Source organism: Ammodytes marinus, assembly GCF_949987685.1.
Source record: "Ammodytes marinus genome assembly, chromosome: 24".
NCBI classification, from domain to species: domain Eukaryota; kingdom Metazoa; phylum Chordata; class Actinopteri; order Uranoscopiformes; family Ammodytidae; genus Ammodytes; species Ammodytes marinus.
This window is the reverse complement of record NC_137228.1, coordinates 6,109,873-6,128,175: the sequence shown is the minus strand read 5'-3', so window position 1 is coordinate 6,128,175 and position 18,303 is coordinate 6,109,873. Positions and strand designations below refer to the sequence as shown.

At 41.1% G+C, this 18,303-nt stretch overlaps 1 protein-coding gene across 1 annotated transcript in view; it reads right to left on the bottom strand.

The window, feature by feature from the left end:
• LOC307270018 (interleukin-1 receptor accessory protein-like 1) overlaps positions 1-18,303 on the bottom strand; it is a gene marked incomplete at both ends in the record, with an annotated part of 209,324 nt that overhangs the window by 142,411 nt on the left and 48,610 nt on the right. Inside the window, one exon of the mRNA XM_080053146.1 lies at positions 9,006-9,285. Within this exon, the coding sequence (XP_079909272.1) occupies positions 9,006-9,285 (280 nt within the window). The remainder of the gene's footprint in view (positions 1-9,005; positions 9,286-18,303) is intronic.

The window sequence follows — 18,303 nt, the reverse complement described above, 5'->3', positions numbered from 1 at the left end:
CCCTAATGGGTGGATGACCCTGAAGTATTACAATGCTTAAATGCACTCTGTTTTGTTGGGGTATTGAATAAATATCGGAAAACTACTCTCTTAAAAGTTTAAGAGACACATTTGCAGTATTTTGAATACATTTCTAATCCATGTGAGCTCAAAGAGTAAACATATATTACTATCCAGCACCTGTCTCCAAAATGGTTCCATGGTTACAAACCATTGTAATTTCAGACGTCCACAGTGAATATCTGGCCAAGTTCACTGCGCAACATCACATGGCTGTATAAAGCACGGTGCGAAAGATGGACCGAGCCCAAACAGCAGCTCATACATCATCAGACAATGGCTGCCGAAAATAAAAAGCGCCTCTATACTAAACCACATAGAGCCAACTGAATGGCTATCCAAACAGACAGAGCAGTCTCTCCACACAGGAACAAAGAATACCCAATATAGGGGAACCTCATCAATAACCCCAGGCTAGTGGATGAAGCAGCTTGGCAAATCTATATCACGCAATTATCTCCACCTGGGCATAACTACTGATTTGGCACCAACTCCAACCATACACTGTTACAGAAGCCATGTGGAAGATGCTCCCATCAGTCATTGCTGTGGTGCATATGTGCTGCGATACTTTGCTGATCAGCACAATAAGTGAGTGTAGCTTTTGTTTAGCCAGAATGGCCAATAATGCATCTCACATTACCTGTACATATCTTTTCCAGACAAACAGGAGGTGCAACCCAATATACACAAAACATTACTCAGTGGACTCTTTGCTGGGTTTGTGGTCAGGCTCTAGGAATGGTCATATTGGTATGGACACTAATGGAAATCCAATACTTACATGACTGAATAGATAGTAGTTATTATAACACGTTTGTTATGACTTTAAAATTCTAAGCTGGTTATCTGTAATTCAATACAACTAAACCAAAGTGCCTGGGAAGTTAACGTGTCAGGGGAATGTCATTTCCATGGCTTAATGCTTCAATAACTTCCCATCTGAGTGAACATGTTTGTAGCGTGATATATGTTACGGTGACGACAGGCAGACAGGCAAGCAGGACCCAAATGCAGAAAGTTTCAAGTGAGGGTAATTTATTGTCCAAAAAACACAAAAACTCCAGAAACGCAAAAAGGCACATGGAACACAGGAACATACAGGGACAGACTCACCAACAGGTACAATGCTCGGACAGGGAACAAAGAAACACTGGGAGTTATATACACACACACACACAAGACAGGGTAGACAACGAGGGACAGGTGAAACACATTAGGGAAGGGAGCAGTAATCAAACAAGAGGGAAGCTTGACAGGACATGGGGAGGAACAAGACAGACGTACCAAAATAAAACAGGAAACCCGGGTAACACCAAAACAAGACAAGACAAAGACAGACCATGACAATATAGCTGGCTCAAAACAATCACAACCACTGCACATGAGGAGACTCTTTGCTGTTTACATGACCTGGAGCTTTTTCAAAATCCAGATGATTTTTCTTTTTTTATAAGATTACTTGATAAAGTAACTTTTGATTTAATTGTGACTTCAAAACCTCCTCCATATTAGTTAGAATACAACTCTATTAACATCAATCAGGGCGCCATTGTTCTAGCTTTTCTCTGCAAAGCTATTCCACAGATTGTCTCTTGCCAGGTAGCTTATAACACAAACACCATCCTTACATTATACATTATCCATAAGCCCTGGCAGCACACTGTGTCCCTGCTGCTCCTTAGTCTAGCGTCTCTCATTGGCTTTGACAGCTGGGCTGGATCAATTGGACAGGCCCTGACTCGGGCTGAATGACAGAGTGTTCCAGACGGCCCATTCTGACTGTCACTTCCCTGAGAGATCGCCAGCCACTCCTGCCCACGAATACTAACACAGTCAACATGGCCACGGCCTGGGACGGGTTGGAAGTGTTTTTTTTTTAAACGCGTGTGTGTTCTGTGTGTGTGTGTGTGTGTGTGTGTGTGTGTGTGTGTGTGTGTATGCACAGGTGCCAGGTGAGGTGTGCTCACAGAGGTGATCCAGGCTTAAATAAGCAAATGGATAAGCACACTCACTCTTTTGTTATCTTCCCTACTCATTGTCCTTTGCTGGTGACAGCACAGGCATTGCAAGACACGCTTGAAACCTATTAATAAGCCTGGGACGGTGGCAGCATGCCAGCAGTGTTGAGCAGGGTCAAAGGTGAAACATTAGCTTCCTGCCAAGAAGTAGGATTCTCCCTGCACTGCTAAATCTGTCCTTAAACTGACACTGTAATCCCAGCACTTTCCACGGCGATCGATGCACAGTGGATGTGTGCGTCTGTTTTAGCACACTGTGTATGTCCATAACAACTCAGTATGTGATGGGTGCATATTTTTGCTAGAGATAGCACAGGGAATGTCTCTTCATATGTGGCTATATTATAAGACAACACTATTTAAGAGGCATTATGACCTTTAAGACCATTTAATACATGCATTGCAATTGCCTTATGAGAACAACATATGGCACATACAGCCAAATGGTACAAAATGTTCCCACAATGCAAAGTAAAACACAGCGAACAAGCAGTAAGGCACAGCGAACAGTCAATTATCAAACATCATGCATGGAGACCTTAATAGACTCTTGACGTTTTTGGAAACAGACAACAATGTTTTCCGCACATAATCGTATATATAATGAACTATCCATGAGATAACAATTAAAGATTTCACACAGTTAATGGAGCAGCAACTAACCTGAAAGACTACAGACCCCAGAAAGAGACCGAGACCAATGCAGAAACAGACATCCCTCAAATCGGTTGGCTCTGCTAATTTCAGCTGAGCATAAAAGGCAAAGAGAAAACTCTGCAGACAGCTGGCAGTGACTGAGCCTCATACTACCAAAGTGAACGTCAGGTAAGCTGTGGCACTGCTGTGAAAGCTAAATCATCTGGATTATGAATTAATACCCACTTACAGCATGCCTCACAATTTTAGTCAGTGATAGACACATTTTCCTAGTCTCGAAAATAAACATGAAAATACACACATCAATGTGATGTGGACTGTCCTGATTCCAATAGTAGGAATTAGCAACTTTTTCATGCTAATAGGCTTACAGAGACATTTGCAGAAGTGCTGGGGAGTCAGTGGTATCCTCCACGCACTAGGATAGCCTGTGTGTGTGTGTGTGTGTGTGTGTGTGTGTGTGTGTGTGTGTGTGTGTGTTTTCTGTCTTTCTACAGTGAGTGACACACTCCCACAATGCAGATGTTTTGGCTCTGCATGCAATAGAGCTCCTCGGGGAATATCATTTGAAACACCCGCATTTGACACACACAGTGCTGCTCATCTACTCCTTTCCACTGCCATACTGTATGTGGAGTCAGCGTTCCCTCATCATATGTTGCTAATGCATGCAGATGTGTGTGTGTGTGTGTGTGTGTGTGTGTGTGTGTGTGTGTGTGTGTGTGTGTGTGTGTGTGTGTGTGTGTGTGTGCGTGCATGAGAGAAAATGCAAGAAAGCAAAAGAGACAGGCTTACTCATGCTCAGAATGTTGAGCCTGTGCATGTGTTTGTGTGTGTGTGTCTGTATATATTGAAGTTGGCCAGCTTTGGAGGCACATTAAGTTTCCGTCAGCAGCAGCTAGTCACAGGGGATCAGAGAACTGACATGTCACATTTGTGTTGTTGTTGTTGTTGTTGTTGTGTGTGTGTGTGTGTGTGTGTGTGTGTGTGTGTGTGTGTGTGTGTGTGTGTGTGCGTGCGTGCGAGCATGCTAGCTATGACAATGCTCTCAGACACTCTTAAGTGAAGCTGAGCAAACACACAAAGATGTGACGAGCGCTGGCACATGGCGGTATGTGTATGTGTGTTTATGTTAAAGGTTCAGTAAGCGGAATGGTTCTTTTAGCTAACTTCCTGTCAGTTACTGCAGTTAGCAGTCCCCTCGCTCCTCCCTACGTCACCACATTAATGCACTGCGGTCTTCAAGCAGCGAGTTATCTAGCATCATCTCAGATCCATAAGTGTGATAAAACATGATAAAAACCATCAAAACAGACATTGGGAAGGATTTTTACCTGCTCCGCCATTGTAGTCGCATAAACATTCACCCATCTGTCGCTCTGGCGTGCAGCGGCAGTGAGACCGTGAGTGAGATGGGTTTCGGTTTGTAGCGTTCTCTCTTGTGATTGGATATTCATTTTGGGATCCCCCGAAAAGTTTATTTGCCGATTACATGCAGAGCAGCTGAGAGATCGGCTTTATGAAACGCGCACATTATGTAAGTGATCACTGTATGAATAAAGAGCGATTTAACACTTATATTAAAATATATTTTATATTAACATAAATAAACTTCACTTCACCTTTAACAGCAATTGGAACAAAATAACACTGAGGTTAAATATATTCCCATCCAAGTTTATTCAGTCACATCCCCCGCACTGCCTTCCAATATATCTTGTGTCTTGGCTCTCCACACTGGACCACAGCGAGCGGAGGAAGTCATCAAACAGGATGCCAAACCATCCCTATTTGATAGAAGGGACACTGACCTTCTCTTCCTCATATCTGATGGTGGTTTTTATCCGTCAGACAAATGTCAAAAATACCATTCCCCAAGCGCAAATCACTTTGGCACCACCACCAACACCGGCAGTGAGACCATGAGTGAGACGGGTGTCGGTTTGTAGCGTTCTCTCTTGTGATTGGATAAAAATTTCGGGATCCTCCAATAAGTTTGTTTGCCGATAACATGCAGAGAAGCTGACTGAGAGTTCGGCTTTATGAAACGCGCACATTATGTAAGTGATCACTGTATGAATAAAGAGCGATTTAACACTTATATTAACATAAATAAACCGCTTACTTCATCTTTAAGTGAAGTAGGAAGGCCCCTGGTCTAAAGTCACAGGGAATAACTTAAAGGAAACCAGGGCAAGAGAATATTTGTGCATCCATGTGACAGTGCATCTTAACAATTCATAGAAATAAACAATGTTATGAATGAAGAACCTAATGCAGAAAAATACTACACCTCTACAAGCAGTTTAATGTTAAGTCTTATACAATTAATACAATTCATATTTAGTCTTGAGTTTTCAATAAAAGCGCAGTGCTGTGAGGGGTTTGCGTCCTTTTTAAATACAAAAATAACAAATCTTCTTCCTGGTATCTTGAGAGCCTGTGGACATGACTCATGGACTGACAGTCCCTTTATGACCAATATCATATAAGAATCATACCAGAAATTCATATGATCAAAACAACAAAAACAAAGCTAAAAAAGATGAAGTTTGAGCATATGATTATACTTCTGATTACCAAAAACATGTAGGGAACATTTTTTACTGTTGGACTGACGATTAGAAATCCCTACAAAGTCACGTTAAGTCATACATCTGACCAAATATGTCGCTGAAGGGATATTGAGGAATTATAATACAGGGGTTGATATAATAAAGAGATCAGGAGCAGACACAGTAGGTCAACTTTTCCCAAATTTTTACGAGTGATAGCAATTTTGATAGCAATTTTTTACCGCAGTCACATTCAATCAGATCTCCGTTTAACACATTCCCATCTTAATCAATCATTTTTTCATATATATATTTTTTTTACATCTTTCTGAGTTTTCGCTTGTTAATTCTGACATTCACACCACTGAAGTAAAACCATATTTCTTTGATCCTTTTTTCGACGATTATTACCACCTGTTTTTTTTTTACTTCAAATTAATAATGGAATTCCAACCATCTTTTTCATGTTCATCCTAAGTCTTTTTTCATGTGAAGCACTCAGTGAATGTAATGTTATTGTTTATTCTTTTTGGCATTTATAATTAAAGCATTTTTTCGGGGACAAAAGAGTTGATTTCTTTTTCATTGACGGATGTCGCCTAGTTTGACAAACGAATCAATCCTCATAATGTGGGTTTTTATTTTCCATCTTATGTTATTCTTCATTAGTTTTACCATTCTATCCACGTTTCCATCTCCATTTTATATCTACTTTTCATTTGGACCACTAAATGCAATCCATTTCATTCTAATAAAGCACTCTAAGCTGCACTTCTTGTATTAGAGGAGGAATGGAGTTTAGTATTATCATTTCACATGCATCTCTATGAAAATGGATGAATGAAAATAAACTGTTTAGGAGATGCCCTTTAATTTTTTTCATGATTTCCATATGTGAATGTATAATATGTTAATCCTTACTATACCAGAATAGAACTAGAGAAATGGTAAATGATGGAAATCTCACAAAGACAATACAACGATCCATTTTAGATGTTGACTAGGGGCAACGACGTCATGCGTAACATTCTTGTTCACACGAGTCCATATCAATATTTGCTTTGAGACAATAACATCATAGGGGCACAGAGTAACTGGGATTGGATTGTTATGACACATTAAGTATGAGATGTTTCCACTGAGAAAGGATTTCTTGTTGTGCTGTGATTCATGCGTTCTCCCGCTGACTGTTCTAATTCCCTGGGTCCCTTCATGCATCAAAGGGGTTGAGGATCCTCAAGTGAAAACCCTGCCAAGAGCCTAATCCAAAAGTGATATGTTAACATATGCAAGCACTGTTCATCTATAGGACCCAAGCTGCTAAGACAAAAGACTAGAGCAATCCTGTGATTTGGCTGCGGCGACTGGAAATTGAAATTGAGTCACTTCGACATAACAGCACGTCGAGCTGTTAATGTGTTTATTACGTAGGATAGGAAGGATCCATTCCTGCAAGTTGTTGACACATTATCAACACTATCTGGTTGCAAACGGCATACAAGAGCCATTTAAAGTTGGAGTCAGTGACTTTGGAGAATGTTTGTTGTCAAAATCACTTTTTTTCAAATTCACTGAATATGTCCTCCGCTGACTGTACCATGCTGTGTGTAAAAACATATCTGTTGTTAACACACAACCTAGACCCTGTTAACTGGTATTCAAACAAAAGGTATGTAATGTACACAAAGGGGGCCACCGTAGCTAGCAACATGCCCATTTACAAAGCCTAGGCTGTGTGTTAACACTGGATTTCTCCAGAATCGCTGACTCCACCTTTAAAGAGTAGTAGCTTTATATATTGTATGTTGCAAAAGTACTCTCTTTATCATCTGCCACTGAATAACATCTGACATCTGGACTCATTTTCAGAGATGTTCTATTAAATATACATTTAGTTTTATATTGGGTATGATAAAGCAATTTAATGTATGTTTTGCTGAACCATTGCTCTGTCACTCATCTGGAATGAGCCTCTGCCTTTTTTTATTGTGGCGCCACTCAACAGAACTCAACAGTATATGCTAATGCAGGACTATAAATCACTGTAATTTGATGGTCCCATGTGGTCAAATCTGATGCAGTGCTATGCACTTCAGAACGCTGCATTAAACTAAACATATGACCTCCCCCCACCACACACACAGTATCCAATAACCTAAGCCTCCCAAGCCTTTGAAGCAGACCCTTCCCCCTTTCAAAAGCCACCATACGTCGCTGCATAGAGCTGGCTAATGAGCCAATCAAGAGGAAATGCCCTTTACCTGCAAGGTTAATAAGTTATTACTATATAATAAAGCATGTGCAACTCGGCACATTATGAAGCCTATTTCTTCAACTCAACTGTTTTTTTTTGCTTTTCCCATCACCATTTTGTCATCTTGTTTGACCATATAATACAGCAGGTGGATTTCACATTATGGAAATCCAAAGTATATTTTATATGAACACGGTGGCTTTACAATAAAACCCCATCATTCGTCTATATACATATCACATTTAGGGAATATTCACATAGCAACACGCTCTCTCTGAAAATCAATGGAGCAGATTGTAGCATCAATGCTGCCATTGTAAATAAAAAGGTCAGACATTCTATTTTAGTCTCAAATATTCAACAATCCTTGTCCTGTTTTTACAATGCAAAAAAAAACAAAGTTAAAACCTGCAGAAAAGCAACTGTGGGCTACAATTGTCCAAGAAATGCCAGCAGAGAAATGTTGTGCGGTGGAAAAGTGCTCTGTATTCAGCACTATTGTCATTTCTCTCCGTGATGGGCAAATAAGTGTTGCCCCTTAATTTGGTTCTGAATGGTGGAGACTGGCGACAAAGCAACAACTTGTCCAAATCAAATCTCATGGCTCCGCTTTCTGCGTGATTACACAATAAACTCTGAGCTGACTGATTGTATAGCTTCAGAAAATGCTGCCAATGTGCCCTGAATAGAGTCATGCGAATTGTTGGACTGGCGCTGCCCGTTTCCCATTCCGGGCGGCCGCCACCGTAAAGGGGGAAAGAGTGTTAATGCTGATGAATAGCAATGCCCAAGACCTTTAAGTATTGAGCCTTTGAAAGACAAGAAAATCCATTCTGAATGCAATGGCTCAAGAGGACATTATTCAACAGTTTTTTTTGTCAGTGTAAGAAATGTCCTGAATCGTTTATGTTTAAGTTGCGATATGGACAGCTCTCTAAAAAACCTTTTCACTCATATCTTTGAGGGAGATGTCTTTCAAAGTTCACAGGAAAAAGGAGACAGCGGCTTTTCAAAACTGCTAATGAAAACCTCGGCCCAATACGAGCTAGAAACCTCAAATCTGACTACATTATAGAAAATCAGAAATCAAACAATCGTCTTCCACCACCATCATGCGAGCGGAAAAGGGAGATAGAATCAATCCTCAGCGTTTTTTCTCCCCCTTTATCTTCGCTGGGCCATCTTCCTTTGGTCAATCTTCCTGTGCTGAATTACTGTCCATTCTCTTTCATCTCACTTCTCACCCATTCACGTTTCAGACAGAAGGACTCGTGAAGGCCAAAGAGTTATGGATTCACCAGTTGGACTTAAATACTCTCCCCCATAGGAGAATAAAGAAATCATTTATAATGAAAGAGGCCTCATACTGTTAGACAATGCTCTGTGGACAGGGACTACAGTATGAGTATATAGAGTATACAGTATGTCTCCAGGTAATTCAAAAACTATTGTACTTACCTTAATACGCAGGAATAGTACCCCACATCGTCCAACTCTGCTGGGCGAAACCATATGGCATCCTCCTCCTTGCTCATCCTTGTGCCGTCAAAACTGATGGGTTCCTCAAAGTCCCCGTGTCCTGCACTTTTGTACCACATGAGGCTAAGTCCTGCACTCTGCGCATGGGTGTAGTTGGCCCGGATATATCCATAGAATAGAGCGCACTTAATCCGTACGGGTTCCCCAAGAAGCACCTTATATTTCAGGTAGTCCACTGACCAATCCGTACAGCCCTCCACTGAAAGACAGAAAAGCAGAATTCGGAAGGATTTATTATTAAAAAAAAAAAAAAAAAAAAAAACTTTGTAGAGAAGATTAGTGTTAATGACATTGCTGTGTGGCAACCAGGACGAGAGCAATTTCAGTGGTGACATCAGTCTGTGTGTTCATATGCTTTGCCAGCACTCCTCGTATCACACTCAATCAAGATACTCTTTCCCCCCATTACAAATGTGTTTCACATAAATACACTTCTAACATAGAGCTTCCTAATTGTGTCTAAACTAAGTCACAGCAAATGTCATAGACGGCAAGCAAGCACAAGCAGGTCCGCTGAGTAAATGTGTAAATGTGTTGGCGAAGTCTTTCATTGCCACAATATCCGTTGGAGTGTTTAACTGAACTCCCAACATATCAATTGTTGCATTCAATCATTGTTCCCTTTCTGCCCCTGCCTTCGCCTACACAAATTATTCATATTTGATTCCCACTGGCACACTGTGTATAAGCTACCCTCAATATACATTACATGTTAATGAAACTCATTTGCATTTCACCTGAGTAAAAATAACAAGCTGCTGTAAGTCTGAAATCATTTCCTAAGGCTAGCAGCCTTTCATCAGATTTCAAATACTCTTTTCAGTGATATAAATGGAAATAAGTTGCTATTTCTAGATGGTGCCGCTGTACATGGTGAGATAGGGGTCTCCCTGTTCAAACATCTAATAAAGCCCACCAACTATCAATCAAAGAATTGACAAAGATTGCATTATAACTGCATTATTCATACCCAGCAGGCAAAGGGAACATTTATATTCAAGTAGGCCTACTTTTTTCATCTTTGGGTGGATACGAAATCCATAAGAAAAAATATAATATTACAATGACACCTTACCATGAATCCTCACCAAGTTCTCGCACACCAGTGAAACAAACACCGATAAAAGCAACTTTTGAAATGCTGATTTTCACACACAGTGAGTTGTGTTAAAACATAGGTACCATAATAATAATAATAATAATAATAATAATAATAATAATAATAATAATAATAATAATAATAATAATAATAATAATAATAAAAAAATAATAATAATAATAATTAATTATATTTATGGGCACCTTTCATTACATCCAAGGACACCTTGCAAGTAAAAAAAAAACACGATTACAGTTCATACAGGCAAATATGTTAATATCAAGCCAGAAACATTTAGTTTTAATAATGGGGTACAACCAGAGATGGGAAGAAAATAACTTTTAGTTAAGCCTGTGGCCTTCATCATGAGGCAAGATTAGCAAACTCAGGCCTTCCGCAAGCCTGGCACAATTAAATCATTATGGAAACATATTCTGCACAGCTAACGTTGCTGCTGAGCAGGTTTAGTTCTGATCGATTCTATTCTTTTCCCTTGTTTGGTTTTCAGTAGGAATTACAGCTTTAATAATAAGGTTTCCAATAGAATACCAACTCTATAGTTATAGTGCTCCATAACAACAGCCTTGTGATTATAGCTGTATACTTGTGTTTCAATATATCCTGAAAATGATTCCTCAGTGCATATTGCTCTTTTATGTTCCTTTCACACCACTGCTGGTCCATTGATTATTATTTCCTCTTTATCAAAATGTAATGTTTTCTTCTTTTAAGTCACAAACAAACAATTTTTTTTTAAATTTGAAAACAGAAGTTGATCCAGACTGTATGTACAGTATATATAAATGCAAAATGTGTTTCTGCTTGCTCTTTTCCGTCCTCATCCATTTTTCCCCCTTGCTTCTCCTCACTGCTTCACTCCGCCTTTTAAAAACAGCTGGCAAGCACAGCTGCTGCAGACTCAACAGGCTTCTCTAATTGAGCCTCTATAAATGTTTTATTTACCAACAAAGCAACTAGCCACCAATCAGCTAGGTGCGGCGCATGCGGCAGTCATAAGGCATAACGGGAAGGAGTCTTTTATGTCGGGGGGGAGGGGAGGGTGGGGGAATAGATGTAACCGTGCAGATTTATGTTATTTGTGTTGTCTTGTGTGGCACTGTGAGGATCATGCTGCGAGCTTCCTCAACAACAATGGCTGGTGATTTAGGAATGGTAGAAAAGAAGAAGAAAAAGGAAAATTGTCCTCTAAATCACTTGAACAGTGAAGTTGTGGACCACATAATGTCACATTGAGACACTTCCAGGTGACACATTGTTGCAGAATAAGCAAACATTGGTTGTGTCTTGTAAAAGATACAAATGCCGGTGAAGTCCTAGCAAGCTATGCAACACCACAGCGCCACTTTCATTTGCGATTAAGTCTTAACTGTTTCTATGGCAACACAGGGTCTACTCGCGCTTATCAAGAACTTGCTAATTAGTTTGTGGGTGATAATAACTCTTGGGCTTAAGGTAAGACAATCATATAAGCTACAAGATGGTTTCACTTCCAATCATATGCCCTAATTGAGACTCGAAAGTGTTTTACTCACACAACTTATAAAAACTGCCAGAGGACAGAAAAGCAGGCAGTGGCTCAAAGAGAGATCAGTTTGGCAATAGTGCGAATGAAGTAATGGCTCCACTCTCTTGCAAACAGAACACACACATGGAAGACTCTTAAGACTGCCGTACCAATGCAGGGACTAAAAATAAATGCAGCTCGCCAGGCGCCGCAGAAAACAACTTTGTGATTCACCAGCTTGACTAGTGATGGTGCAATCAGACACTTGATATTAACTGACTAGCCCCGTTTGAGTTTGAAGGGGAAACAATACTTACAATAACCACTTTAAACTTGGAACAGCATTAGATTATGTAATAAAGTGCATGGTCATAGAATAACGTTTAAAAATAAAAAGCCAAAATATTTCTAATTAAGTATTATAATATTTATTTTCAATCAAATTTTTTGTAAAAGCTTATTGAGACACCCACTCTGACATCCTATATTGATTTTTGACTATTTTAGACTATTCTAGAGGCTTTAAGGGTGAACTCAAGCCAAAATATTTCAGGGGCTTTCTATATTTATCTCTAATACTCCCACGAGGAGCCTGCCAGCACACATATCTGTTATCTTCCACAACTGCCCATGTCTGCCTTTTGACAGTGGGGTTATCGTTCATTTCGGTAAGGGAGGGTGTTGATTCTGCATAATCTGTTGGCAGGGAACAAACATGGTACAAGGCTTAATTGAACTCCATTAGCATTTCCCTGCTCGCCAGATTTCCATTTTGCTGGATCACAATTGGTAAGGGAATTGGCCAATCTGCTGAGTGATAATAACAACTGCGGCAGCTCTTCAGCTAGACTGGGACATTCACGCATTAGCAGTGTTTTGCGGCTGCGCTACAGATGACCCATCAGTGTGGGTAATTCCTCACACGCCATTGCCCGAGTCTGTCCGAGCTTCAACAATTCTGTTTGTCAGCTGTTAAAAAACAGTAACTGATAACTGTCAGCTGTCATGTTTTGCCCAAATGACCACGGAACAAATTGCTTGCATGTCACCCCGCATGGAAATCAGGATTTAATAGATCCACATTCACACTGGCACTACACTGAAATGGGGTCTTCTAGCCATATCCCAGATTTAACCACTCCATTAAACAAAGACAAGGCCATTTGTCAGGCCTGCCTTGTTTTTATGTTTGTCATGTTTGTCTCATTTAGTAGAAGACTGGCAGCCTTTCTTATCCTCGTGTTTTATGCTCGGAAACCGGAAAAAAACCAAGAATGGGATTTATATGAAGAATAAAGAAGGGAAGATGGTTGTGATGCCAAAGGTAATTGGATGCATAGATGCAATTATGTTAAATCTTTGTAAACCTCATAACCCAAGGCTGTACTCCACATATAGACCGGTATGCATTCAAATCAAGGTCAAGTCAAAGAAGACTTTAACAAAGGTCATTTCAGTCTTACAGCTAATAATACTTCCAAACTATAAATATACATACCATTATTTAAGCATTTCCTCTCACTAAAACACAACTTCTTAACCCTCAATCGTTAAAGGATAACACTGGACATAAGCGCCAAGGCATTTCCCACCCATCTTCTGAAGTTGTTTTAATGAATTTTAAAATGCATTAAAATGTATAGCTTTATAGAACCTTGCTTGCTTATGATAGTGGAGCTTCCTTATTTTGCATATAGAGGCCAAGGTATATTTGAATTATACAAATAAAAATAATCTTCTGTGCGACTGCCTGATGAAAGGACGTGACACAGATGCGGCCAAGATGCTAGTAAACAAGTATGCAAGTATGATACATGCCTGGTTAAAAGGGCAGCCCAATAAAGCTAAACAAATGTTATGTCACCGTGTTCCAGTTACATTTTACTGTCGCTAGAGAAGGAGCCTGTGCCCCTTCTGGAGAGTAGGTGATCAGCTCATAAATTGGGTTACAGGTCTGCTGAGGGGTAATAGTATGCAGATTGAGTCAGGTCACCACCGAGACTCCAACAAAGTGTCTGTTCTCTCATAAGCACTCAAAGAGATGGTTCACTACCATTTTCCTCCATAAAAGCTTCAGTGTAATTCAATCAGAAAGGTGTGCATTGATTAAGCCTAGGCTGATAGGAGGAACAAACATGCATTCGTACACACACACACACAGACAGACACTGTGATGCAACATCAACCTTTTCTTCATGGAGCGTAGTGTCTTAGCTTGAACAACATGTCGCCTACTCTTGACCTGTCATTTTCCACCTTAGGAGAACGCTGTCACAGCAGAGTGGATCTAAATTACACACACACACACACACACACACACACACACACACACACACACACACACACACACACACACACACACACACACACACACACACACACACACACACACACACACACACACACACACACACACACACACACACACACACACACACACAATAAACCATAGGCTTCTTTAACAATCAATAAGAAAGCCTGAGCCCTTGCATTAAAAACAGAAAATAATCAATGTCCAACAATGTGGGAAATTAAGGGCTGTAATGTAAGGCTGTAGTAAAACGGCACTGCAACAATAAGGAACTGCAAATGCTAAAATTACAAAAAAGTTATGGGCCATATGGTGACCAACATAAAGGAGAATCTACAACAACCTGGGTGTGAGCAGTGGCCAATAAACACACAGAGGCAATGCAGAGGAGGGAGAATGTTCAAAGAATAGCTCAACATTTTGGGAGTAGGAAAAGAAGATGTTTGCACGTTATCTACTAAGCGGGCGTAAGCACACGTTTAGCCTATAGCATAAAAGCAGGAGAAAGGGACAAACCGCTAGCCTCACTCTGTCGAAAGTGATGAAGTGTGCCTAGAAACTCCCCTAAAGCTGACTCATTAACTAACGTAAACTATAACCCAAACACTGTGGTTTGAGGAGCAGCAGAGAAGGGAAAAACTGCTCAGCACAAAATGGCCCCAGCACACAACTAAACCTAAAATCATAACTTTCGCCCCAATGGGCTAATTTGTAGCGATGCTCCTGCCTTTCAAGTACTCAGCAATTACCGCTGGCCAGTACAATGTTATCATAGCCTATTGGATCAATGACCTGGGCCACATGAAAGTTGAAATAAGCAATAGTTTCCATTTTAACCCACTGATATGGATGTGACTTCTCATTTCACCCTTAAACGAGTGAATAAGTATAGTGCTCACAATATTAAACTATTTTTCAAATCAAAGGAAATAATCTCGGATTAGCATCATTTTGTCTTGTTGTTAGAATAACAAAAAAGTGAATGATTTCGTGTGGAAGATTGATATTTTTGCAGGCTGACTCCAGCTGCCCGGCTTATTTCATGATAGCGGTGACATTTACCTCCCATCTTCCTACCCGTTCCCCAAGCAGATAAAACAGCTCTATCTCGCCCCGTCTGCCTGCACTTTACTCTCATGACACTTCATCTTCATTTGTCTCTCTGTCTCTCTCTCTCTCGCCCCAAACCCCTCTCTGCCTTGACAGCCACCAGCCTGTCATTTATATGCAAATACTAATATGTGATCGAAAAAATAAATAAAAAAATGTTTCCTTTCCATTCGCAAAATAAACATAGCCCACAATCTCTCTCCCCCCCCCGGATCAGATTGGGCGGCCCTGATTGGACTAGGCTTCCAGAGAGAGAGGCGCCTGCTGTCTCCAATCACAGGTTAAATGCTGACGGGGCCGGGGAGCACGGAGAGGTGGCTGATGGGAAAGGAGGACAAGGCTGCCAGGATGGACCCGTGCAGGGAAGAGAATAGGGAAGGAAGCGCAGGACACACACACACACACACACACACACACACACACACACACACACACACACACACACACACACACACACACACACACACACACACACACACACACACACACACACACACACACACACACACACACACACACAGGAAGGTAAGACTTTCTTGGCAGAAATTGTTCAGGTAGAGTAGAAATTGTTCCTTACTTTCACACTATATGAATTCAGCAGACGTCTACAGCCATGCACCAACAACAGATAGACATCATCCACATGCTGAATTGATCTGACGAACAATCTATTCCAGTGTATCATAAAGATTTTCTGATCTGCCTTTTAAACGCTTGAACGCTTTTTTTACATATACTTTTTTCATTTAAGTGTTTTTTGTTGTTGTTCAGATTGTAAATCAGTCTGTTTGACTCTACAGAGGTGATTAAGCCTGTTTTCCCAGTCATGCTCAATAGAAAATAGCAATCATATTACATTTTGTCATCCAACAGTCAATGTGGATCTGACAAAATGCCTTATCATTTCATCGAAATAACCTCAGCGTGAAACTCGTTGATGGCTTCTACTCTGAATTTAAAAGGGGTGATTATGTCCCCAAACAGAATTTAGAATTTTATGGGCGATAAAAGTATGAGAAATGACTTGTATCCATATGTTTACTCCCGGTTTCTTGCCTATGTGAGGGGGTAACGTTTGACAACATAGCAGATGCAAAAGTGATCCTATTATAGCTGGGGTGTCCTCCAGAGAGATCACTATATAATCGGAAAATCATCCCTCTGTTCCCCCGTGGTGCCAGTAATCCTCTCGTCTAAGAAACAGCCTTCAGCAGCGTCGGGACACAAAACACAATACTGACGCCTGAAAAAAAAAAAAAATACCCAGAGTGCTGCATTGCAGACATGACTGCACACATAGGACCAGAGTGTGGATAAGACACATTTTTTTCCAAACACTCTCACCCGCCTACACACGTTGAAAATACAACACACACACACACACACACACACACACACACACACACACACACACACACACACACACACACACACACACACACACACACACACACACACACACACACACACACACACACACACACACACACACACACACACACACACACAGAACGGGTCACGCTGCCTCCGCTGGCAGCCCCGTCAGCCTGTTATTCCGTGCTGTATCATGACGGTGTGGGTGCGTTAAGCCGGTGACTCACACACCCTCGCCGGTCCACTACAGACACCGACACACCATTTGGCCGTTGTGCTCCGGTGCCCCAGCGAAATGAGCGTTGGTGAAAATAGAGCGTGCCCAGATGGATAGAGAAGCTCTGTCACATCAGCCCCTGCCTGCGCCTAGCCGTCTGTGAAATGATAAGACGGCGAGAATATGTAACAAAGCAAGCAGCGGGCACTGTCCTGACGGGCGCCCGTGTCAGCTCTCATATACGTCAACTCTGACCTTGTTTTTTTTGTCTCTCATTTTTTCCCACACTGTTAACTACCAGAGCATCACCCCTTTCTGTTTTTTTCTTTAGTACTTCTTTCATTCTCTCTCTCTCTCTCCCTTTCTCTATCTCCAAGCTACTCAATTCCTGTACAGAAGAGTGTGTGTGTGTGTGTGTGTCTCTCTCTCTTCTTCAAAGAGAATGGAAGAAAATGATGATAAGGAAATGAATCAAAGCTGCGGATCACAAGGACAGTAAGGTCCCCGGAAGTCACACAAGTGAGGGCATCCGCACTGTAAATCATTTCGCCGCTGGCAATATCCAATAATTCAACAAGAGTGCACGGTGACTCAATTTCTTCATAGATTTGTCTTCAAGGTCAAGTCATTTTAAAAAAGGATTTCAGGAATATTGAAAGGAATGCAAAGGGGAGGGCGGGGGAGCTGCACACACAAATTAACCATATCTGCCAGGCGCACACAACCTGCATATTTGCAGACAAGTACAAAACACCAACATCCCCACATACCGACATACTAAGTGAACAAACAACGGACACACACACACACACACTGACACACACACACACACACTGACACACACACACACACACACACACACACACACACACACACACACACACACACACACACACACACACACACACACACACACACACACACACACTACAGTCACACTCTGACTCAGCCAGGGATCCAGGAAAACCTAGTGGCCTGGAACAAGAGAAGCGCCAGAGCTTCCCATTAGAGGACATTACTGTCAAACACTGGAACGAAAACTACCTGCTGTACACTGATTACCAACCTACCTCCAGCTACAATTCAATTACAAACTATAATATGATGCACTGCGCTCATTGTCTGTGACAGTGTTCCGCCAGTGACATGGGGAAGTGAGGAAAGCTGGCTGAGATGTTTCCAGAAAATGCTAACGATGTTTCCTTTAAAATTCTGGTAATAGTATTATTTTGTTTAGCCTTTGCCAACATGTCCATTGCCTTTATTGATTTTTTTTTTAAGGTTTGGTACAACACCAACTCACACCCTGAGAGGGTGAGGGGCATAATGTCCACCTCAAGGATATCGCAGCTTAAATAGCTACAGTGGACAAAGACATGCGCAGTCGTTTCCAATATTTTCTTCAGACTGAAGAATAGTCTTAAACAAGACTTTAGGAGGAGAAACTCAAGCCATTACACGTCCAATTATAGTGCCGACTGTGGAAGATCTCCAATCACACATTAACTTATTCATACTGTAAATCTAGAAAGGCAAGTGTGTCATTAATTGTACCAGTCAAGCTGCCAGCCTTCCAAGAAT